Raw genomic sequence first — 21,160 nt, forward strand, 5'->3', positions numbered from 1 at the left:
CAAAAGGGTATCAACCCCTGCCCATCTGACAGGTGAAGGTGTTATAGTTTAAGATTTGCTGTCTATGATTCCAAATGTGCATGAGGTAATTTTCATTTTCTCCGGAAATGGGAACTGCATGTGTTGTGAGGGGCATAGATAGTTAAGTGCCAGGAATGTTTGGATGTGGGGAATCAGGGAAAATTTGCTCATCAAGGATTATTGATACTTTAAGCAAGCTATCAGTATCACAGGGGGGCCTGTAAGATTCGCAATTTTCAGCAAAAATCACGCAAGAAAACTGGATAAAATAAGACTGTTTATTGACCAAAGTAAGCTTGCACAGAAAAACCTTTGATAAAAGGGCATACAAAATGGCCGCCAGGCCCCGTGATCAGTTTATGAACCATTTTATTTCTGTTACTGCAAGCCAGACAGGCTTGTGGATTGAAGACAGTGAGCCCACGAAAGCCAGTCTCTGGGAACCGAAACTCAGAGCAACAGCATACATATTCAATGGATTATAAGTACAGGATGGGGCCCATCAAGATATGGGCGGACAATGTAAAAACACTTATACCCATTTATCGTACAAAGGAAAAACCGTTTAGCAGCCATCAAGGAAAATGTCCGGACCGATCAATATGCGAACCGAGCCACGGTGACAATGCAAAAGACATTGAAAGACATTATCGGCCAGGAAGGCCAGTTTAAGTTATCACCGGCTCCGTTACAAGACAAAGCGCCCCTGCAGAGATTTCTGCCCGCCAAAATTAATACAAAGACAGGACTATGATTTGGCGGGAGATAAGACTGTCCCAAAAGAGTATAACTATGGATTGAAAGTCCATCTAAGTTACTTCGGACTTCGGGTTACTTGAACAACTTCTTCTTCACTGCCACGGCTTCTTGTTGGGCGACTTCAGGCTTCCATTTCTTCAAGAACTTTCTTCTACGAGGAACGAACGAAGGGCGGACGGTGCCCGGATCGGCGCCTCTTCCACTTCGGCAGATCGATGAAAACGTTTTCGTCTTTTTAAAGACGGACGGTTTCGGTAAAAGGACAACGTGGTCGGTGTTCAGCCAAACAAGGCTCGGCCACGACGAGAAGACGACGAGGGTGGCCCGGGTACTGGGGTCGGGAGATCATCGACGACCCAGGCCGACGGAGAAGAAACCCTCTGGAGGACTGGCGATCTAGGCCACAAGATTCTCCCAAGTGCATAGCCTGCATCTGGGTCTGCTCCATGAACCCAAATTGACTTAGTGGATCTCAACCTTAACGAGCGCTCATCGAGGCTGGGTCTACCCCACCGCCTCGAGGGAGGAGAGAATATCGACTGCGCCAGAAGTTTCCAAATCCACGTGACGACGGAAAGCGGTGCCAAAAAGGCTGCGAACCCCCTTTCTCGCGATTTCGAGAGTGGTGAGCATGATCCCAAGTTCCCCAGGTCGAAACTTAGTTTAGGTATAGGGGAGGGAGTTAAGGGAAATCGTAATGTGTTTCCCCTTTTTCGATGTGCCGTGTGTTCCCCATTTCCATAGAGTCAAGTTCATAAATTTGTGCATGATTGTAGTAACTTTAATCTGTGCCTATGACATGTATTTTGTAATGCTTCAAACTGTTTAAAAATAAAAGCATCCATTTCGTGCTATTCAACCTGGTCTATTGAGTTCTTTCTCTGCACTACTGTTCTCTGCACCTAAGTCCAAGGTCTAGAACCGTAGCGGGGAGTGGGTCGAACCACTCAAGGGTAATTATTGCACGAAGCCTGGCAGGAGACCAGAAAGAGCAAGAGAAACCCCCTACAGTGTTTACAAGAGTCCATTTATATTTCAGTGTTGGATTCACACCTAAGTTGTCTATTGAATTGCTCATTTAGTAGTGTTAGGCAATATTAGAGGTGCATTTCCAGCCAGGCAGAATGGGGTTTACATTGCCTGGCTGCAACTGGAACAGTTTTGTCTTGGAGGGGCCTTTATGTATGGCTGGATATATGGGTGAGCAGAACTCCCTACTACAACAGTTCAAAATCCAAATGTTTTAAAAGTAGGGGGGCGGGGGAGAATTCCTGCACTGTAAACATTTAAATTGGCCCCCTGAGCACTTTGTAAACCAGGTTTAACGTCACTAGATTTCAACCCTACCTAATGTCAAAGTAATTGGTGTAAGACTACCACCTCCTAGGCATGCCACTCCACTGAGCTGTGGAGTCTGTACAGGCCCTTACTCTGGATTTGCAGAACCGGATTAGTGTTGGTACCAAGCCAAAATTGCTTCATGTGGATTAAACCTGCAGTGCAAGGGTGGAATTATACAACTGTAGTTGTGGTGCAAAGTGGTTTTCATTCACACGGACACTACAATAATAGAGTGAATGCAGCCTGATTCAAGGCCTGACCTGTCCTTAGAGCCAGGTGGGCGAGACTCCCTGGAGTCATTTGGAGATTTCCAACCAATTTATGTGCTACTTTAAATTCAACATTTGGTGGTGACACTAAATTTGGAAGTGTAAATAGACTCCAGGAAATATTTCTCATGCTGTGGCCTCCGCGTCCATCTCACCACCCGCGCCCTCCCCACCACCCCGACACTCTGCACCCCTGCCCCCACAAACCCACCCCAATTCAGACACTATTCATAAGTTGCAAGTCCCGGTCTTGTTTTATTCATAGATCAATAAATATTATTGTCACAAATAAATTGCACATGTGTAAACAAACTGTACAATGAAAATAGTTTTGAAACTATTTTGTGTTTCCCAATGGCCTGTTGATTCAAAGTAACCAGAGGCACAATCTTGTCAACCTGAGTTCAAAGTAAGTTACAATCATGACGTTTAGAAGCATTTGCGGTGGACGATGGATGGGCCAGCTTCATCGTACTCCTGTTTGCTGATCCACATCTGCTGGAAGGTGGATAGAGAAGCCAGAATGGAGCCTCCGATCCAGACGGAGTATTTACGCTCAGGTGGGGCAATGATCTGAAGTATTAAAAAATGGTCATTAGTACTGGTATATACTAAAGCAAATCTACCTGAAATCTATCTTCATATATTACAGTGCAGGAACATTTTCAAGATCTTAAATTGTGCAGTAATATTATTTTATAAAATAATGAAACATGTTATCAAAGTCAGATGGTTAAGGAATAAAAGCTTTTAAATTAATATCTGTTGTAAGAATTCTCTTACAATTATTAATAGTACTGACATAATGTACAAGTTTTGCCTATAACATATTTTGAGTTGCTCCAAGATTTAACTCCATTTATATTTATTACAGTTTTGAATTTGTTACCTTGATCTTCATAGTGCTGGGGGCCAGGGCAGTGATTTCCTTCTGCATACGGTCAGCAATACCTGGGTACATGGTGGTACCACCAGACAGGACATTGTTGGCATACAGATCCTTACGTATGTCAATGTCACACTTCATGATGCTGTTATATGTAGTTTCATGAATACCAGCGGACTCCATTCCTGTAAGAATAGAGCGAGTCTTACAATTATTATGAATAAAAAACTTTCAAGCGGATAACATGAAAATGATGCCATACGATTTGGAGAGAAAACAACACCACACACCTGTTCAGATTTAGTACATATCAAAACAGAATGAGACATCTGTTGACAGATGGCCACCCAACCTACATATCAACAGAACAATGGTTGCCTGATCTCCAATGCATGCCTTTTTAGCACATATTCAACCAGTAGGTTGTTATTACAGCTTTACATGTATTAGCTCCAGGTTTTAATTCAATTGAGAGATTTGACTGGAATGATTCAACATTTCTGAGGCAATGAGTATAGGTCAACTTTATATTTCAAAATGTCCAACAAAGTAATTCAGTGTGGATAAATCTGAATACCTACCAATGAAAGATGGCTGGAAGAGGGTCTCGGGGCAACGGAAGCGCTCATTACCAATGGTGATGACCTGACCATCAGGCAATTCATAGCTCTTCTCTAGGGAAGATGAAGAAGCTGCAGTGGCCATTTCATTCTCAAAGTCCAGGGCAACATAGCACAGCTTCTCCTTGATGTCGCGGACAATCTCACGCTCAGCTGTAGACAGACAAGTTAATCATTGAGATGGCCCTTGTTGAATTTCAGAATGCAATTAATGCAGTGTGCTAAGTAAACTGGTAGCCACATACCGGTTGTCACAAAGGAGTAGCCACGTTCAGTAAGGATCTTCATGAGGTAGTCAGTCAGATCCCTACCAGCCAGGTCCAGACGCATGATGGCATGAGGCAGAGCATAACCCTCATAGATTGGGACATTGTGAGTGACACCATCACCAGAGTCCAGGACAATACCTAGAGTAAAAGAATGTAAATTTAAAAAGGGACTTCATGAACCACTGCTCTCTAGTCACATTTCCAAAAGTTACATTGATGACCCCACCCTCCGCACAGATTTATCATTTCTGAGGTAATAAGTATAGGTCAATTTTATATTTTGAAATGTCCAATGAAGTAACACAAAATTTAAAAATGGTACATTCAGTGTGGATAAATTACTGATAAGGCTTTTCAATGTTATTAAATAAAATTAATATACAGCAATACTTTGGATGAAATTTTAAACACAATGTGACATCAATATTCTTTAAATTCTACTGTTTCTTCGATTTTAAGTTGCAAAGTAAGTGCAGTAATTTTAGAGGATTGCCTGAAGCGTCTGCTGTGTCAGTAAGCATCATCGCCTGTGACTTTTGTGCTTACCTGTGGTACGACCAGAGGCATACAGGGATAGGACAGCCTGGATAGCGACGTACATGGCTGGGACATTGAAGGTCTCAAACATGATTTGGGTCATTTTCTCACGGTTAGCCTTGGGGTTCAGAGGAGCCTCAGTAAGAAGTGTGGGGTGCTCTTCCGGTGCCACACGGAGCTCGTTGTAGAAGGTGTGGTGCCAGATCTTCTCCATATCGTCCCAGTTGGTGATGATACCGTGCTCGATGGGATACTTCAGGGTCAAGATACCTCTTTTGCTCTGGGCCTCATCACCTACATAGGAATCCTTCTGACCCATACCCACCATGACACCCTATGATGTATAGAAGAATACATTAACAGCTTGAACATTAAAGAGTAGACTATCTTCATATTGTTCAGTCTATATTTTAAGATGATAATAAATAAATTATCGTTACAGACCAAAAACGTAAGTATTTTGTTAAGAATTTGAAGAGCAAATTTTGTAGCGTGATCAAAAAAACTCAGAGTACCGCTTCGGAGACCCTTGTAAAGGGAAAGTTTGTGTGTGCCAAGTTGGGGAAAGCTTATAAAACGTGCAAAGCAGAAATAATCCTGGCGAATTTTACACTTCACGGGGAAGACGAGACTACTCCTAATGCCATGTGGTGTAAAGTGAAAGACCATCATGTGTTGGGTACCTGGTGGCGTGGGCGGCCGACGATTGAGGGAAAGACGGCTCGGGGAGCATCATCTCCGGCGAATCCAGCCTTCACCAGACCAGAGCCATTGTCGCACACTAAGGCGGTGGTTTCCTCGTCGTCGCACATGGTGATTTGGGATCTACAAAGAGAACGTGGTGTGATGAAACAGCCATCAGAGACATTGGCAACGGACTGTATTACAACACACTTGAACCGCGTATGGACTCAAAAACAACAGTGCTACAATCAGCGAGATATAAAATAGCTTTTCATATGGATAATTTCTAATTTATTGATATTTAGCTATTCAACTGGTTTAACTGCAAAGCTATTTTCATAGCACCAGGTGCCGACTGCCGTAAAGCTATAGTTGACACTTGGATTATATAATTATATTTAAACTCCTTTCATAAAGGCTTGTTTGGGTTGCATCTGTTTGGCGTGGCATTCCTCCCTACAATACCAGATGTCATTTATCGCAGTCTGCAAAGAAAGCAATATCATGCAGAGAAAATATGAAGCTCGGGTTAAGTTGTCCTTCAAGACTTCAATTGGGTGAACTTCTTTACAGGTTAATTATGTTGTTTTAAAACTTGTAAATTCCTCTAATAAAATATTGACCCTAGGTTCAACACAGTCTAAATTCCCATTGCTCCGGTCTAGTGATTTAACCAAAGATTTTTTTAGTCCAGCAAAACTTTCTTCTGTTACTCTCGACCCGCATTTAGTTTCTTGAGAAGGCATCTATTTAAATCTTTAAAGTTCCACTGATGACACCTGATCAAACAATGGCAACGTGTGGAAAGATTGATATAAGACAACCAAGACCGAGATTTATAGAGATTTTTCCCCAAACTGTTTAAATTATATTTAGTGAGAACAATTTGAAAACTTTTACTTTCCCTTTTTTATGGAATAATAAACCTCATCTTTTGCTACAGTGAGTCCAAGAACTGTTCACTCCTTTCGATTTTTTAAGCTGCGAGGAAAGTAAACGCTCATTTCTTTAGTCTTAAATTCCACTTAAGCAAGTCTGTGTTTAAAATGACATAATTGTCTAAGTTTGAAAAGTTTCCATTGTGAGGACTCCACTCTGTCGCCCCACCCCAGTGACTTGGGTAGGTTTGGAGAACTTACCAGATCAGCACCTTCAGTCTGACAGGCTCTTCTGCAATGCTGGGTCGAGATTAAGTGAGAGGGAGACAGGATTTATATTCCCCGATGTGTTGGTGAAACAGAAAGCCCCCCTGAGGGAGAGCCCGGGACCTTGTCCATATTTGGTAGCCTTCACGCCACTGAGCCTCAGTGAAGCCATTAATGGAGACAGCGGCTGCCGAGGGAAAACGGGCAGAGTCTGTACACAGTCCTGGCAGCTCCAAGCTTAGCCCATGTAAGGAGAGTGTCTTCGGCAGCCTGCAGCGGCCTACGCAGAAACATCAAAGGGATGGCCAAATAGGGAATTGCAACTGAAAACATTCGTGACTGGCGAAAGGTGGGAATGCAAGAGTCTCGCCTGCAAAGTCAATCACTCATGGACTAGCAATCGCGCCACAGAGGATCAAATGCATATGTCTCCCGAGAGAGATTTGATTTACATTCTATTTTATAATCGGATGTTGATCTGTTGTGAATTGGTTTACAATCACAGTAGGATGTGAATGGCACAAATGCAAACATTTCTGAGGACATTGCTCGGTTCAGAATCTTTGGATTACTCGGTGATTCTAGCACCCTTCTAGCACCAATCATAATCGATAAATCGCACCAGTCACTCTAGCGCAACACACACACACATATAGAGTATAATAATATATTGTGTATATATAGTGTATATAGACACATATATAGTGTATATAAGTATATATATATGTGTGTGTATATCTATATATAATACATCACTCATTTAACTTCAAGTCATGTAGTAGTAATCCCCATTTAAACCACACTGCATTGATAAAATGCCATGTGGCGTTGAACACATATGTGCACAGTAGGATGAAACTGTTGACAATATCACAGATCAACTGTGGTCCCACCTCTGAAACAATGTTGTCTCATACATAATGGCAAGCAATGCTGTCAGATCATCGCTTCAATAAGATAGGAAATCGGCTTTTTTATGGCACTGAGCTGTATATTACCACTCGGAAGATTTGTGGCATTTCTTTCTGTTGAATGCATTCACTTATTAGCGGGTGGGGGTGGGGAAGGAGGTATATTCTGAAACGCCTTAAAGCTGCAGACGTGTTGAGTGAACTGATTTAGTTTAGTAACTAAAAATAGAAAAGTATAAGAGGAATTTCCTGGGTTACTGTGGCCCGCCACACCGAGGAAAGGCTCCGAGCGGTTCCAGAGGAAGATCCCGGCTTGGTTCTATCGACGCAACTTTGAATTTCCTTGCAGGAATTACTAGTGATCTATGGAATTATTGATATCAGCTGATTCCGGGTTTGCCTCTAACAAAGCACATTAAGTGGGAACAATTTACGTAATTATATTTACATTTATATTTAATTATTGCAGATTGAGAAATATCAAGCTATATTCTGTAACAGGGAAACTGTACGTTTCACGGATGTATTGGTGCAAGGTCTGTTTTGATTCTGGGCCGAGTTAGGCAGATTCCTTCATAGATTTTTTTCTTATTTTCGCTTAAAAATGACTCCGGGTGAACAAAGGCTAGGATTGTATATGACTATAATTGTGAATGGGATTGGTACATACAGCGGCACCCGGACATTTCAGTTGTTTGGGAGATAAATTGGTTTCCAGAGGGCACCAAAAGGCGTGGAGTGCCCGAGTCAGTCTATTAATGTGAAGTCGTAACAGCCCAAGTGCACGGTCTACCAGGACAGACACAGGACGGGAACCATTGAGGTCCTTTAAAGAGTTTTATGAATTCTGTGTCATTTTAAAAAAGAAACGAAGTTGTTATCTTTTCCAAAAAAATCATCAAAAAAAATAACAAATGTAAAAGCTTCCCGTATTTTAATGACAGACCTTCATCTAGGTTTTAATAGGCAGGATGTAACACTATCTGCTACGGACGCGAGCTATTTGGGTGGATGACAGTTCAACTGAAGCATTGAATTAGGTCCAATGTGTTGTCTCAGCTGTCGCACAGACAGCCTGTACGGCAAGGTTGCTATTTGTATGATAGTCTCTCGTTGGAATGCAGCAGATATTTGGACTCCATGCCCCGCCTCTGGAGTTTACTGAAAAAGGTTAACAAGAAACAGCGTTACACGGTGCAGTTAGGGATTTTGCTCTCGGAGCCGTTTATTACAGTTACACTTGCCCATAGACTTTCTGTGGAGTTTTGCACTGGAACTTACTGTATTTTTAAAAATTCATTCACTGGATGTGGGCATCACTGGCAAGGCCAGCATTTATTCCCCATCCCTTAACTAGCCTTGAGAAGGTGGTGGTGCACCACCTTCTTGAACCACTGCAGTCCTTGTGGTGAAGGTACTCCCACAGTGCTATTAGGGAGGGAGTTCCAGGATTTTGACCCAGCGACGACGAAGGAACGGCAATATATTTCCAAGTCAGGATGGTGTGTGACTTGGAGGGGAACTTGGAGGTGTTCCCATGCGCCTGCTGCCCTTGTCCTTCTCGGTGGTAGAGGTTGCGGGTTTGGGAGGTGCTGTCGAAGAAATATTGGCAAATTGCTTCAGTGCATCTTGTAGATGGTACACACTGCAGCCACGATGCGCCGGTGGTGGAGGGAGTGACTGTTTAAGGTGGTGGATGGGGTGCCAATCAAGCGGAGGGCTTTGTCCTGGATGGTGTCAAGCTTCTTGAGTGTTATTGGAGCTGCACTCATCCAGGCAAGTGGAGAGTATTCCATCACACTCCTGACTTGTGCCTTATAGATATTGAAAAATCTTTGGGGAGTCAGGAAGTGAATCACTCACCGCAGAATACCAAGCTTCTGATCTGCTCTTGTAGCCACAGTACTTATGTGGCTGGTCCAGTTAAGTTTCTGGTCAATGGTGACCCCCGGGATTCCCCAGGGGGATTCGATGATGGTAATGCCATTGAATGTCAATGAGAGATGGTTAGATTTTCTCTTGTTGGAGATGGTCATTGCATGGCACTTGTATGGAGTGAATGTTACTTGCCACTTATCAGCCAAGCATAATGTTGTCCAGGTCTTGCTGCATGCCAGAAGTTCAGTGCCCTCTACAGGGCACCTGGAACTGTGTGAACCGGTCTTTCTCCTTACCCAATCAGATTGAAGGATTGTTACTAAGCAGTACAGAGTTTGAACCAGGAAGTGTCAGTTAGAATAATTAATTCAATGTCAAATCAGGTACAGAAAGCAAAACAATGAGAGGGAAAGAAAGATTGGATTAAGAGTCAGAGAGATAAAAGAGATAGAAAGAAAAGGGAAAACTATTTAAATGCTTTTATTTTTTTAAATCTCAAGCCATAATTAAAATCTGAAGGAATGAGACTCCACACTTGTAAAAGTTATTTTTCAGCATCAGAGAAGTTTTTTGGCAGTAATTAAGGCTTACCATGCCGTTAAAATGGTATTTACGCTGGAATGGACAAGCCCTAACTTTTTCTGGTGAGTTTAGTTTTTATCTATGAGGTAAGTACAGCAACTTCACGCCGTTCAATTTATTTGATGGCGAGATGCCATTTTTGGGAAGCTTTTGGAGGAGGGTTGCATCTGACAGCAACTTCATGATTTCCACATTTAACTGCACATGTGCGGTCGCCAGAAGTTGCTGTCCAATTTCCACGTTAATAATAGTGAGCGCTGTTAGCCTCACCATTATTTCTACAGCAAAATCCAGCCCAACAGGATCTTAACTGGGAGTGTAAACCAGCTGTGTCAGGTACTAAAATCCTTTTCTCACAGAAAACTAAACAAAATGATTTATCGCCTCAGAACCTTAATTGGCACTGCATTGTTGAATAGATTTTACTATAGTAGGTACCCCATCCACTGGCTTAAATATTCACTTACTCCACTGCCTCCTGACTACCCAAAGCCTTTCCATCATCTACAAGGCACAAGTCAGGAGTGTGATGGAATACTCTCCACTTGCCTGGATGAGTGCAGCTCCAATAACACTCAAGAAGCTTGACACCATCCAGGACAAAGCAGTCCATCCACCACCTCAAGCATTCACTTCTGCCACCACCAGTGCACCATGGCTGCAGTGTCTACTATTGCCCACTTACCAAGGCTTCTTCCGCACCACCACACAAACTTGCCACCTTCACTACCTAAGGACAAGGGGAGCAGATGCATGGGAGTATTATCACCTCCAAGTTCCCCTCCATGTCAGACACCAACCTGACTTGGACATATATCGCCGTTCCTTCATCATCGCTGGGTCAATATCCTGGAACTCCCTCTCTAACAGCACTATGGGAGTACCTTCAATGGTTCAAGAAGGCGGCTCACCTTTTCAAGGGCAACTAGGGAGGAGCAATAATTGCTGGCCTTGCCAGCGACAGCCACATCCCCAGAATGAATTTAAAAAAGGTACCTGCAGCCTTTGCAACCGGTAAGGCCTGCAACATTCTCTATTATTAGACTTCCACACAGCAGAACAGAGTTAATTGTTTGAAGGGGTCACTATAAATATAGTCATGTTTTATTTATTTTATTCAGGATGTCATCAAATTCCCTAATATTCAAGAGAATGCCTTTAGAGACAATCTTCAAAATGATCAGATTTTTTTCAGAAATGAACATAAAGTAGCAGTTTCCAAACTTGTTAATAAAATAAAAACCCACTAAGATCACATTGCGGCCTGATCCAATCTGGGATTTTTGTGGTTCTAACAGCAGAGTTCTGCTTTATCCAGCCCTGATGTTTTCACACTGAAAATATTGATTCTCAGTTTATAGTAAAGGATCTCCCATCTATCGTAGGTGCAAAGGTTGTCAATTTCAAAAAAAATAGCTCTGATCCTCTCCAATCATGCAGTAAGATCTGGACAACATCCAGGCTTAGGCTGATAAGTGGCAAGTAACATTCACGCCACACAAGTGTCAGGCAATGATCATCTTCCTTTGACATTCAAAGTCATTATCATCCCAGGTCCTTGACCATCAACATCTGGTCACCATTGACCAGGAACTGAACTGGACCAGCCGCATTAATACTGTGGTTATTAGAACAGGTCAGAGGCTGGGAATTCTGCGGTGAGTGGCTCAACTCCTGACTCTCCAAAGCCTCTCAACCACCTACAAGACACAAATTAGAAATGTGATGGAATACTCTCCACTTGCCTGGATGGGTGCAGCTCCAACAACTCAAGAAGCTCAACTATCCAGGACAAAGCAATCTGCAAGATCTGCACCTCATCCACCACCTCAAACATTCACTCCCTCTACCACCGGCATACCGTGCCTGCAGTATATAGTATCTATAGGATGCATTGCTTCAACTTGTCAAGGTTTCTTCAGCAGCACCTCCCAAACCCACGACCTCCATCACCTAGAATGACAAGGGCAGCAGGTGCATGGGAACACCATCACCTCTAAGTTCCCCTACAAGTCACACACCATCCTGACATGAACATAGATCACCATTCCTTCATTGTCGTAGGGTCAAAATCCTGGAACTCTCTACCTAACAGCATTGTGGGAGCACCGTCACCGCATGGACTGCAGCGGTTCAAGAAGAAGGCTCACCGCCACCTTCTCATGGGCAACAGAGATGGGCAATAAATGCTGGCCTTGCCAGGGAGATCCACATCCCGAGAATGATTTTTTTTTTTAAATCACTACGATGGTATTTGTCATTTTTAAAGATGTTATTCTAGTTTAGATCACCATGTTACAAATTACTTCCAGCTAACAGTACAAATAATTGGTGATGCAAATTCAATCCTTGAAACAGCATCGTCATCATGTGAGGCCCAAATCTCTTGCCAGCCATCATCTTCCAACACACGCCAGCTGTCCTGACCACCTGTTATTGCCCAGCACAGTAGCCAGTGAGACACAGGCAATTCAGTCAGCAAAACATTTGGTGCAGTTGTTGAACAATTAATCCAAAATTTGTTGCAAGCCATATTTTTTCAGCTGGAGAAAAACCTTCATCCTAATACAGAAGTAGGACAGCTCTCATAGTGGGGATCGTGTTTGAAAATTCAAAGATATTTTTATTGCAGCGTTTCAAATCTACATTTCAGAGAATTACTTGCAACATATTGCTATCAGATTTCTAACCCTGGAATTAGCCTATCATTTAAGCAGGACCTGTACCCTCTGGGTAATCCAAGAAAAATGACGTTTTTCATTATGGGTTTTTCCACAAGAATCCATAAGTCTCTGACTGTCAACTTGAGACCTGGTGTAACCATATGCCATTCTTCAGCACAAATATAACTGTATATCTGTTCATGTTTTCATCTTTCTCCACAGTGTTGCTAAAAGTATGATTGTGACTGTGATCAATAATGTTAGAATTCCCAGCATAATGGCTTTGCCCAAAATAGCAGCTGGCTGTCATTCTTAAAATCCAAGAGCAAAATTCTATACTAGAGGTCTGTTGGCTAAATTAGCCTTTGAAAGAAAATTGAAGTGAATGACTTCATTACACTACAGAGTTACATGTTTGATTTCCTCCTGTTCAATGCCAGCTGGAATGTATTACCTTTTGCTCTTTGGCTTAACATAGTGAATAACATAATGGCCTGGATTTTGTGGTCAGCGGCGAACGAACGGCACCCACTGTTCATTATGCTTACAGCTGCCCACAGATGTTTTGTGGGCTTTTGAATGGCAACTTACGGTCATCGGATGTCTGATCAAGCACGGTGCCCTTTACAGGGGATCTGTGTGAACAGGGCAAGCAACAGCGTGCTTCTTCAACCAATCAGATTGAAGAATCCTTACAGAGACACGCAGGGCTCGAATTTCCAAGCCCCGTGGAGGTGGGTTTGGAGGCGGGAGTGGTGGGAAAATTGCAGAATCAGGGTGCAGGAACCCATCCCGCCCCCAACCCGCCTCCGTGCCAATGTCCCAGGAGGCAGGTATCCGACCTGTGCTGGGAGCCGCCTCCCCGAGGCAGGAAGGGGATTAGTGCCAATTAACTGCCTGTTAACAGGTGGTTAACAGGCAGTTTTTTGCCTAATCCCTATTTTTAGCCCTGAAGTATGTGCTTCCTGACGGCTCTGAACCACGCCAAGTTAGCGAGGCGGACCATCGGTCTGAAGGGGTTGGAGGGGTTGAGATGTCCGTTGTGCAGGTGAGTGATGGGTGCACGTGTGCAGAGGTAAGTGTGTGAGGTAAGTGTAAAGTGTTTTAATAAGTTTTATTTACCTTTACTTTCTCCTGCAGGCTTCCTTCCTTCAGTTCTCGGGCGTCCCTCAGTTCACCGGCACAGAGAGCAGAATGGCCGCTGAACTGTCAAAAGCTGCAGCCTCTGCTTTCTGGTCTGGAGAGCTCTCTAACTGAGTCTGAATAGAAGGACTCGAGTTAGAAGACAGATTGTCAGTGTTTGACCGCTTCACAGAGCTGTCAAACGCTGATTTTTCATTTGTCAAAAGCACCTGTAACCGGGTGTCCCTTAATTGGCCTGCTGAGCCCGCTGGGCAGGCTTAACAAGGTCAATCAAGGGAAAATAGCGTGGGTTGGCCACAAGTCGATGGAGGCAGGACTACAACCCAAAAAGTGGGTGTCCCGCCTCCATCACATCCCCATTGACAAAATCCAGCCCGCAGAGTCTGAACCAGGAAGTGTAAGTTAGAATACTTAGTTCAATGTAAAATAATGTACAGAAAGAAAAATAAAGAGAGGGAAAGAAAGATGGGATTAAGAGAGAGAGAAATAAAAGTAAGAAAGACAGAAAAAGTAAAAATAATTTCTTTAATTTAAATATTAAATTTTAAAAATTCTCCAACAATAATTAAAATCTGAAGGAATGAGACGCTACACTTGTAAAAGTAAATTTGCCGTGCCAGAGAGGTTGCTTGCCAGTAATTAAGACTTATCACTCCATTAAAAATTCACTTACACTTGAATGGACAAGCCCTAACAATTTCTGGTGTGTTTAGTGGGTATCTCATGGGTAAGTACTGCAACTTCATGCCATTCATGTGTTTCAGAAGCTTGTGAAGGAGCAGGGCAACTCAGACAGCAACTTCCTGATTTCAGCGCTTAACTACGTGTGGACGCTGGAAATTGCTGTCTGATTTTCTCCTGAATAACGGTGAGCGCTGATATCCGCACCGTTATTCCGACCGCAAAATATAGGCCATTATTGCCACTGGGCTGGGGCTACTTCAAGACACCAACATATTCCGAATGATTCCAGATCTGTCTGGACTACATCAAGCGCTATCAGGCCTCATTCTCCTCTGCCAAAACCGCTCAGTACACCGAGATTATCATGAAGAGCAAAGATAACCCACGGCTTCTCCTCTCCAACATCCTTAAACTCCTTTCCCCTGCCCCCTCCCCCTCAGCTCCAACAACAAGTGCGAGAAGCAGTGACAGTTGGTGGCCTTTCAGACAGGTGAGGCATATGCTATGCATGCCTAATCAAGCCAGCTTGTTCCCATGGGCCCTTTGCACATGTACCACAGTCCAGGACACAAGCTGATAATCTGCCTGCCATTTTTGGGTAATTTTCACGATGAAATGGCAAAATAAAATGCTGAATCATCAGCCGCTCCGAGCCCGAGACACTATAAATTCTGCACTGGAAGTCTCGGCATGCCTCACCTGATGAGCCGGGAGAAGTTCATGAACTTCTCTAAGATTGAGACCATCTATTCAGCAACGTTCCTGTTTAGGTGCGCGGCCACACAGCGATCTGCAGGTACCGCACAGCCGGTTCCATGACACTCTAATGTCAAAAAACGTGCTTGCACGGTAATTTGAATGGGCCACGCAGCCCCTTAAAGGGGCAGCGCACCCAGAAATAAATTACAGGAAACATTGGTGTTCAGCTGCCTTGGCTGCTTCCCCCCTTCCCCTTGTCCACCAAGTGAAACCTCCACCAAGCCTTCCCCCTGCCCTCAGCTTGAACCCATGTTGTTGTTGTTGATTATTGAAGATGATTATAAGTGGTTTTGTAGTGATGGACAGTTATATAGAAGGTGGCTTTATCTAAACATACCTAATAATGCAATTAGATTTGTTTGGAACCTTTTTATAGTCAACTCCTTTTTTACATTACATTATTTTTTTTCCACTATGACAAAAATTACTTAGCATGGGTTTGGATACAGTTTGGGCCTGATAATCATTATTGTTACCAGACTCCAGCAGTTTTCAGTATATGAGAACCAACAGATGACTTTGAGGGAAATTCTGAACAAATTAGTACTAACATTTCCATTCTGCTTTATGAAATAAATTTATTAGCAGAAGCATTAGCATTTACCCAAAACCATTAACAACACTGGAGTACTTTTTCCAAACAGCCTCACTGTAGAAATTTAAAGGACCATAAATTCCTAACACCATCTTTGGCAACAAGCACTAAGCACCAGGCATCAAAGCCCAATGGGCATTGTCCAATTAAAATATCTATACAATAAACACGCTTGTGTCATATTTGCACATGGTGTCTATCATGAATTTTATAATGGTGGAGGGTACCTGTCAATTTTCATCACTGCTCAAAGTGTTTAGGAATCTGTATTTTACTTCTTTCTCATTGATTATTTCCTACTTTTGTTATGTTTTGATTATTCACCATTTATATTATGCAACAATTTTCTCAATTTCAATGTTCTCCTCAATCCCATTTCACCAAATATTTGTACATAATCATATTCTACCAAACATTCTACATAATTGCATCTACTAAGAAAAATTGAACACAATCACATTCTCCTAAAATATTCTACGCAATCGCACTCTCCTGCAAAATTCCACACCAGTGCATTCCACTAAAATCTGGCCACAGTTGCATTCGATAAAAAAATTCTGCATAATCACATTCCACTATTAAAATTCCAAATAATCATATTCTACATTATTACATTCTACAAAATATTGGGCCAGAAATTAGGATCGGGTGCTTGCCGCGCGTGCAAGCCCCCGATGTGCACTCACCCGGCGCGCCGACATCTGTAGCCTGGGCCTGCTTGGAATTCCTGTCACTGGCCCGGTTCAGATGTCAGCGCGATGTGCTTGCCTGATCCAGCGGCGTAGTTAGTGCGATGTGCCGGCTGGGATCAGGTGAGCACTGTGCAGCCAATCAGGGGAGGGGAAACTTCATTCACGAGTTTGATAGTAAGGACTGTCAAACTCATGAAAAGTACGGGCGCCCAAAAGACTAGTTTAACTTTAAATAAAATTTAAAAAAACATCCCAATAGTTAAATAAACTATAAATAACTTTAAAAAACTATTTTAAATAATTAATAAAATTTTTGAAAAAAATAATTTTTTAAGAAATCGGGTCTAAAAATAAACTTACCTTACTGTAAAGTCCTTAAAAACAATGACGCTGTGGAAAAAATGTAATAATTTTAAATAATAGACCACTTACCTTCAAGAATTCAGTCCTTACGCCTCCTTTTTATATGTGTAAAAAGTTCAGGCCTTTGCACACGGGCAAACCTGTCAAAAAGAAGGAAGTTCAACGCGTGCGCGCAGCGTTGGACCTCTGAAACCCTTGGAGGAAATGCCGGTTTCCCGCGCATGCGCTGTGCATGCTGAAATCCGGCACTTCCAACGGGCCCACGCGTGAGCACCCCGTCCGTACTCACGCGTTGGGACCGGAATTACTGGCCCATTCTGTACAGTCCCATTGTCCCAATAAATTCTGTGCAATTCCATTCTACCCAAAAATTACACAGTGCAATTCCACCAAAAGACCTACACAATTAAATCCTAATAAAAAAATTAACATTTTCACAATGTACCAAAATAAATATACTCAGACACATTTCAGCAAGAAAAAATCTTAGATTTGACTGCCGTGTCAGTTCCTCAGCCACCTCACTAACTATATACCCCAATTGTATCATACAAAAAGCATTTTAAAAAATCACCAAAAATCTTACTCATGAACCTGGCACCAATATTCACCCCAGTCCTCTGCTTCCCACTACCAAAACCAGCAGTACATATCCCACCAGGCCTCCTGGGCCCCAGATAAAATCTTTCCTCCCAGTGCTTTGTGCATTGAGTGCTGCTGGAGTTTTGGTAAGTGGGAGAGTTCGGGCAAGTGGGAGGTGAGGGTGTGTTTTTTGCTCTGTTTTTCCCCCCACTCCCAGGCTTAGACAGCACTGCGGAGGCGGAGCAGCGAGACGAGTCAACCAAACAGGCCCCACAGACAGTATTCAAGGAGGAGGTTGGTGATCAGCTGGTTGGTTGGTTTTCTTCCTTCTCTTCTCTTTTATACCTTTAAGTTGGTAAGTCCTATTGAATAGTGGTGTGATATTATCATCTATATCTGGGCAGGGTCTTCATAACTAATAATAAGAAATGTAATTAATTATATAGAATGGAGCAGGTGATGTGTTACTGTTGCAAGATGTGGGAGCCGGTGGACCCCATTGAGGCTCACGGTGATTACATCTGCGACAAGTGTTTGCTGCTAGAGGAACTCAAGTTCCATGTTATGGAGCTTGAGACCGAGCTTCAGACACTGCGACACATCAGGGAGGGGGAGAAGTTCCTGGACTCTATGTTTCAGGAGATGGTCACACCTATGAAGTTAATTACTGCAGATGTAGTCCGTGGTCAGGGACAGGATGGTGTGACTACGAGTGAGGAAGGTACAGGGATCCAGGATGTAGTGTTGAAGGAGACGCAGCCCTTGCTCTTGTCCAGCAGGATCGAGGTTCTTACTCCCTGTGAGGGCGGGAGCGGGGACTGCAGGGAGGATGAGCAACCTGGCCACAGCACCGTGGTACAGGGGGCCATTCAAGTGGAGGGAGTAAAAAGAAATGTTGTCATGGTAGGGGATAGTATCATTAGGGGGATAGATAGGGTTCTCTGCAGTCAAGAATGGGAGTCCCAAAGGCTGTGTTGCCTGCCCGGTGCCAGGGTTAAGGACATCTCTTCTGGGCTGGAAAGAAACTTGGAGTGGGAGGGGGAGGATCCAGTTGTCATGGTCCATGTTGGTACAAACGACGTAGATAGGACAAGGAAGATGGTTCTGTTAAAGGAGTATGAGCAGCTAGGGGTCAAATTAAAAAACAGAACCTCAAGGGTAATAATCTCTGGGTTATTACCTGAGCCACGAGCGAATTTGGCTAGGATAAATAAAATTAAAGAGTTAAATGCGTGGCTCAAAGACTGGTGTGGGAGAAATGGGTTTTGCTTCTTGGGACACTGGCACCAGTACTGGGACAGGAGGGAGCTGTTCCGTTGGGACGGACTCCACTTGGCCAGTGCTGGGACTAGAGTCCTGGCGAATCATATAACTAGGGCTGTAGAGAGGGCTTTAAACTAATTAGTGGGGGGGAGGTTTCTAGAGAGCAAATAATAGAAATGACAACAGAGAAGGTCATAGACTTAGGTAGCAGTGGGGGAATTAAAAAACAGAACGTGTCAGGAAGGGACAGAAGGTATGGAGTAAAAAGTAAAGTACTAAAAAGGGAAAAAAACAGGAACTAAGTGTTACAAAACATATTTGAAAGTTCTTTATCTGAATGCACGTAGCATTCGTAACAAAATGAATGAGTTAACGGCACAAATAACGACATATGGGTATGATCTTGTGGCCATTACAGAAACATGGCTGCAGGGTGACCATGACTGGGAATTAAACATACCAGGTTATTTAACAATCAGGAAGGACAGGCAGGAAGGGAGAGGAGGTGGGGTGGCTATGTTAATAAAGGGAGGAATCACTATAATACAGAGAAATGATATTGGATCAAAGGAGCAGGATAGTGAAACAGTTTGGGTGGAGATAAGGAATAATAAGGGGAAAAAAACACTATTGGGTGTAGTCTATAGGCCTCCGAACAGTTGCAACTCTGTTGGACGGAGTATCAATCAGGAAATAGTTGAGGCTTGTAATAAGGGAACAGCTATAATTATGGGGGATTTTAATTATCATATTAACTGGACAAATCAAATTGGGCAGAGCAGCCTTGAGGATGAGTTCATTGAGTGTATTAGGGATGGGTTTCTTGAGCAGTATGTAACTGAACCGACCAGGGGGCAAGCAACCTTAGATTTGGTCCTGTGTAATGAGACAGGATTAATTAAAAATGTCCTAGTAAAGGATCCCCTTGGAATGAGTGACCATAACATGGTTGAATTCCATATTCAATTAGAGGGTGAGAAGGTTGGATCTCAAACAAGCGTGCTGAGCTTGAATAAAGGAGACTATGAAGGTATGATAGTGGAATTGATTAGAGTGGACTGGGAAAATAGATTAAAGGGTAAGATGGTACATGATCAGTGGTGTACATTTAAGGAGTTATTTTACAACTTCCAAAAAATATATATTCCACTGAGGAAAAAAGGGTGTAAAAGAAAAGATAGCCATCCGTGGCTAAGTAAAGTAATTAAGGATAGTATCCGACTAAACACAAGGGCATATAAGGTAGCCAAATCTAGTGGGAGGATGGAAGATTGGGAAGTCTTTAAAAGACAGCAAAAAATAACTAAAAGATTGATTAAGAAAGGGAAGATAGATTATGAAAGTAAATTAGCTTAAAATATAAAAACAGACAGCAAAAGTTTCTATAGTTATATAAAAAGAAAAAGGGTGGCTAAAGTAAATGTTTGTCCCTTAGAGGATGAGACCGGGAAATTAATGGTGGGAAACATGGAGATGGCAAAAACACTGAACAATTATTTTGTATCAGTCTTTACAGTAGAGGACACTAAGAATATCCCAACACTGGACAAACAGGGGGCTCTAGGGGGGGAGGAACTAAATACAATTAAAATCACTAAGGAAGTGGTACTTGGTAAAATAATGGGACTCAAGGTGAATAAATCCCCTGGACCTGATGGCTTGCATCCTAGGGTCTTGAGGGAAGTGGCGGTAGGGATTGTGGATGCATTGGTAATAATTTTCCAAAACTCACTGGACTCAGCAAAGGTCCCAGCAGATTGGAAAACTGCTAATGTAACACCCTTATTTAAAAAGGGTAGTAGGCAGAAGGCTGGAAACTATAGACCTGTTAGCCTAACATCTGTGGTTGGTAAAATGTTAGAGTCCATTATTAAAGAGACAGTAATGGGACATTTGGATAAACATAATTTAATAGGACAAACTCAGCATGGTGTCATGAAGGGGAAGTCATGTTTGACAAATTTGCTTGAGTTTTTTGAGGATGTAACATACAGGGTGGATAAAGGGGAACCAGTGGACGTAGTGTATTTAGACTTCCAAAAGGCATTTGACAAGGTGCCACACAAAAGATTATTGCTCAAGATAAAAAATCATGGGATTGGGGGTAATATTCTGGCGTGGGTGGAGGATTGGCTCTCTAACAGAAAGCAGAGAGTTGGGATAAATGGTTCGTTCTCAGATTGGCAACCAGTAACTAGTGGTGTTCCGCAGGGGTCAGTGCTGGGTCCCCAACTCTTTACAATCTATATTAACGATTTGGAGGAGGGGACCGAGTGTAACATATCAAAGTTTGCAGATGATACAAAGATGGGATGGAAAGTAGTGAGTGAGGAGGACATGAAAAACCTGCAAAGGGACATAGACAGGCTAAGTAAGTGGGCAGAGATTTGGCAGATGGAATACAATACTGGAAAGTGTGAGGTTATGCACTTTGGCAGGAAAAATCATAGAGCAAGTTATTATCTTAATGGCAAGAAACTGGAAAGTATTGTAGTACAAAGGGACCTGGGGGTC

At 42.8% G+C, this 21,160-nt stretch overlaps 1 protein-coding gene and 1 long non-coding RNA gene across 2 annotated transcripts in view; one reads left to right on the forward strand and one right to left on the reverse strand.

Annotated features, from left to right (window-relative positions):
- Positions 1-2,621: 2,621 nt before the first annotated feature.
- On the reverse strand, positions 2,622-6,633 carry LOC147109472 (actin, alpha cardiac muscle 1). The gene is made up of 7 exons (XM_086003439.1): positions 6,526-6,633; positions 5,386-5,527; positions 4,712-5,036; positions 4,142-4,303; positions 3,858-4,049; positions 3,280-3,461; positions 2,622-2,963 (listed from the first exon to the last, which is right to left on the reverse strand). Exons 2-7 carry the CDS (start codon positions 5,512-5,514, stop codon positions 2,820-2,822), a joined length of 1,134 nt encoding a protein of 377 aa, XP_085859565.1. The 5' UTR covers positions 5,515-5,527; positions 6,526-6,633; the 3' UTR covers positions 2,622-2,819.
- A 1,017-nt stretch (positions 6,634-7,650) lies between these two features.
- LOC147109473 (uncharacterized) overlaps positions 7,651-21,160 on the forward strand; it is a 56,363-nt gene continuing 42,853 nt past the window's right edge. The window contains exon 1 of the long non-coding RNA XR_015080285.1: positions 7,651-7,876. This is a non-coding gene — a long non-coding RNA (uncharacterized LOC147109473). The remainder of the gene's footprint in view (positions 7,877-21,160) is intronic.

The sequence above is a fragment of the Somniosus microcephalus genome, chromosome 12 (genome assembly GCF_052327205.1).
Source record: "Somniosus microcephalus isolate GS21.2 chromosome 12, FLI_Smic_1.0, whole genome shotgun sequence".
Lineage (NCBI taxonomy): Eukaryota > Metazoa > Chordata > Chondrichthyes > Squaliformes > Somniosidae > Somniosus > Somniosus microcephalus.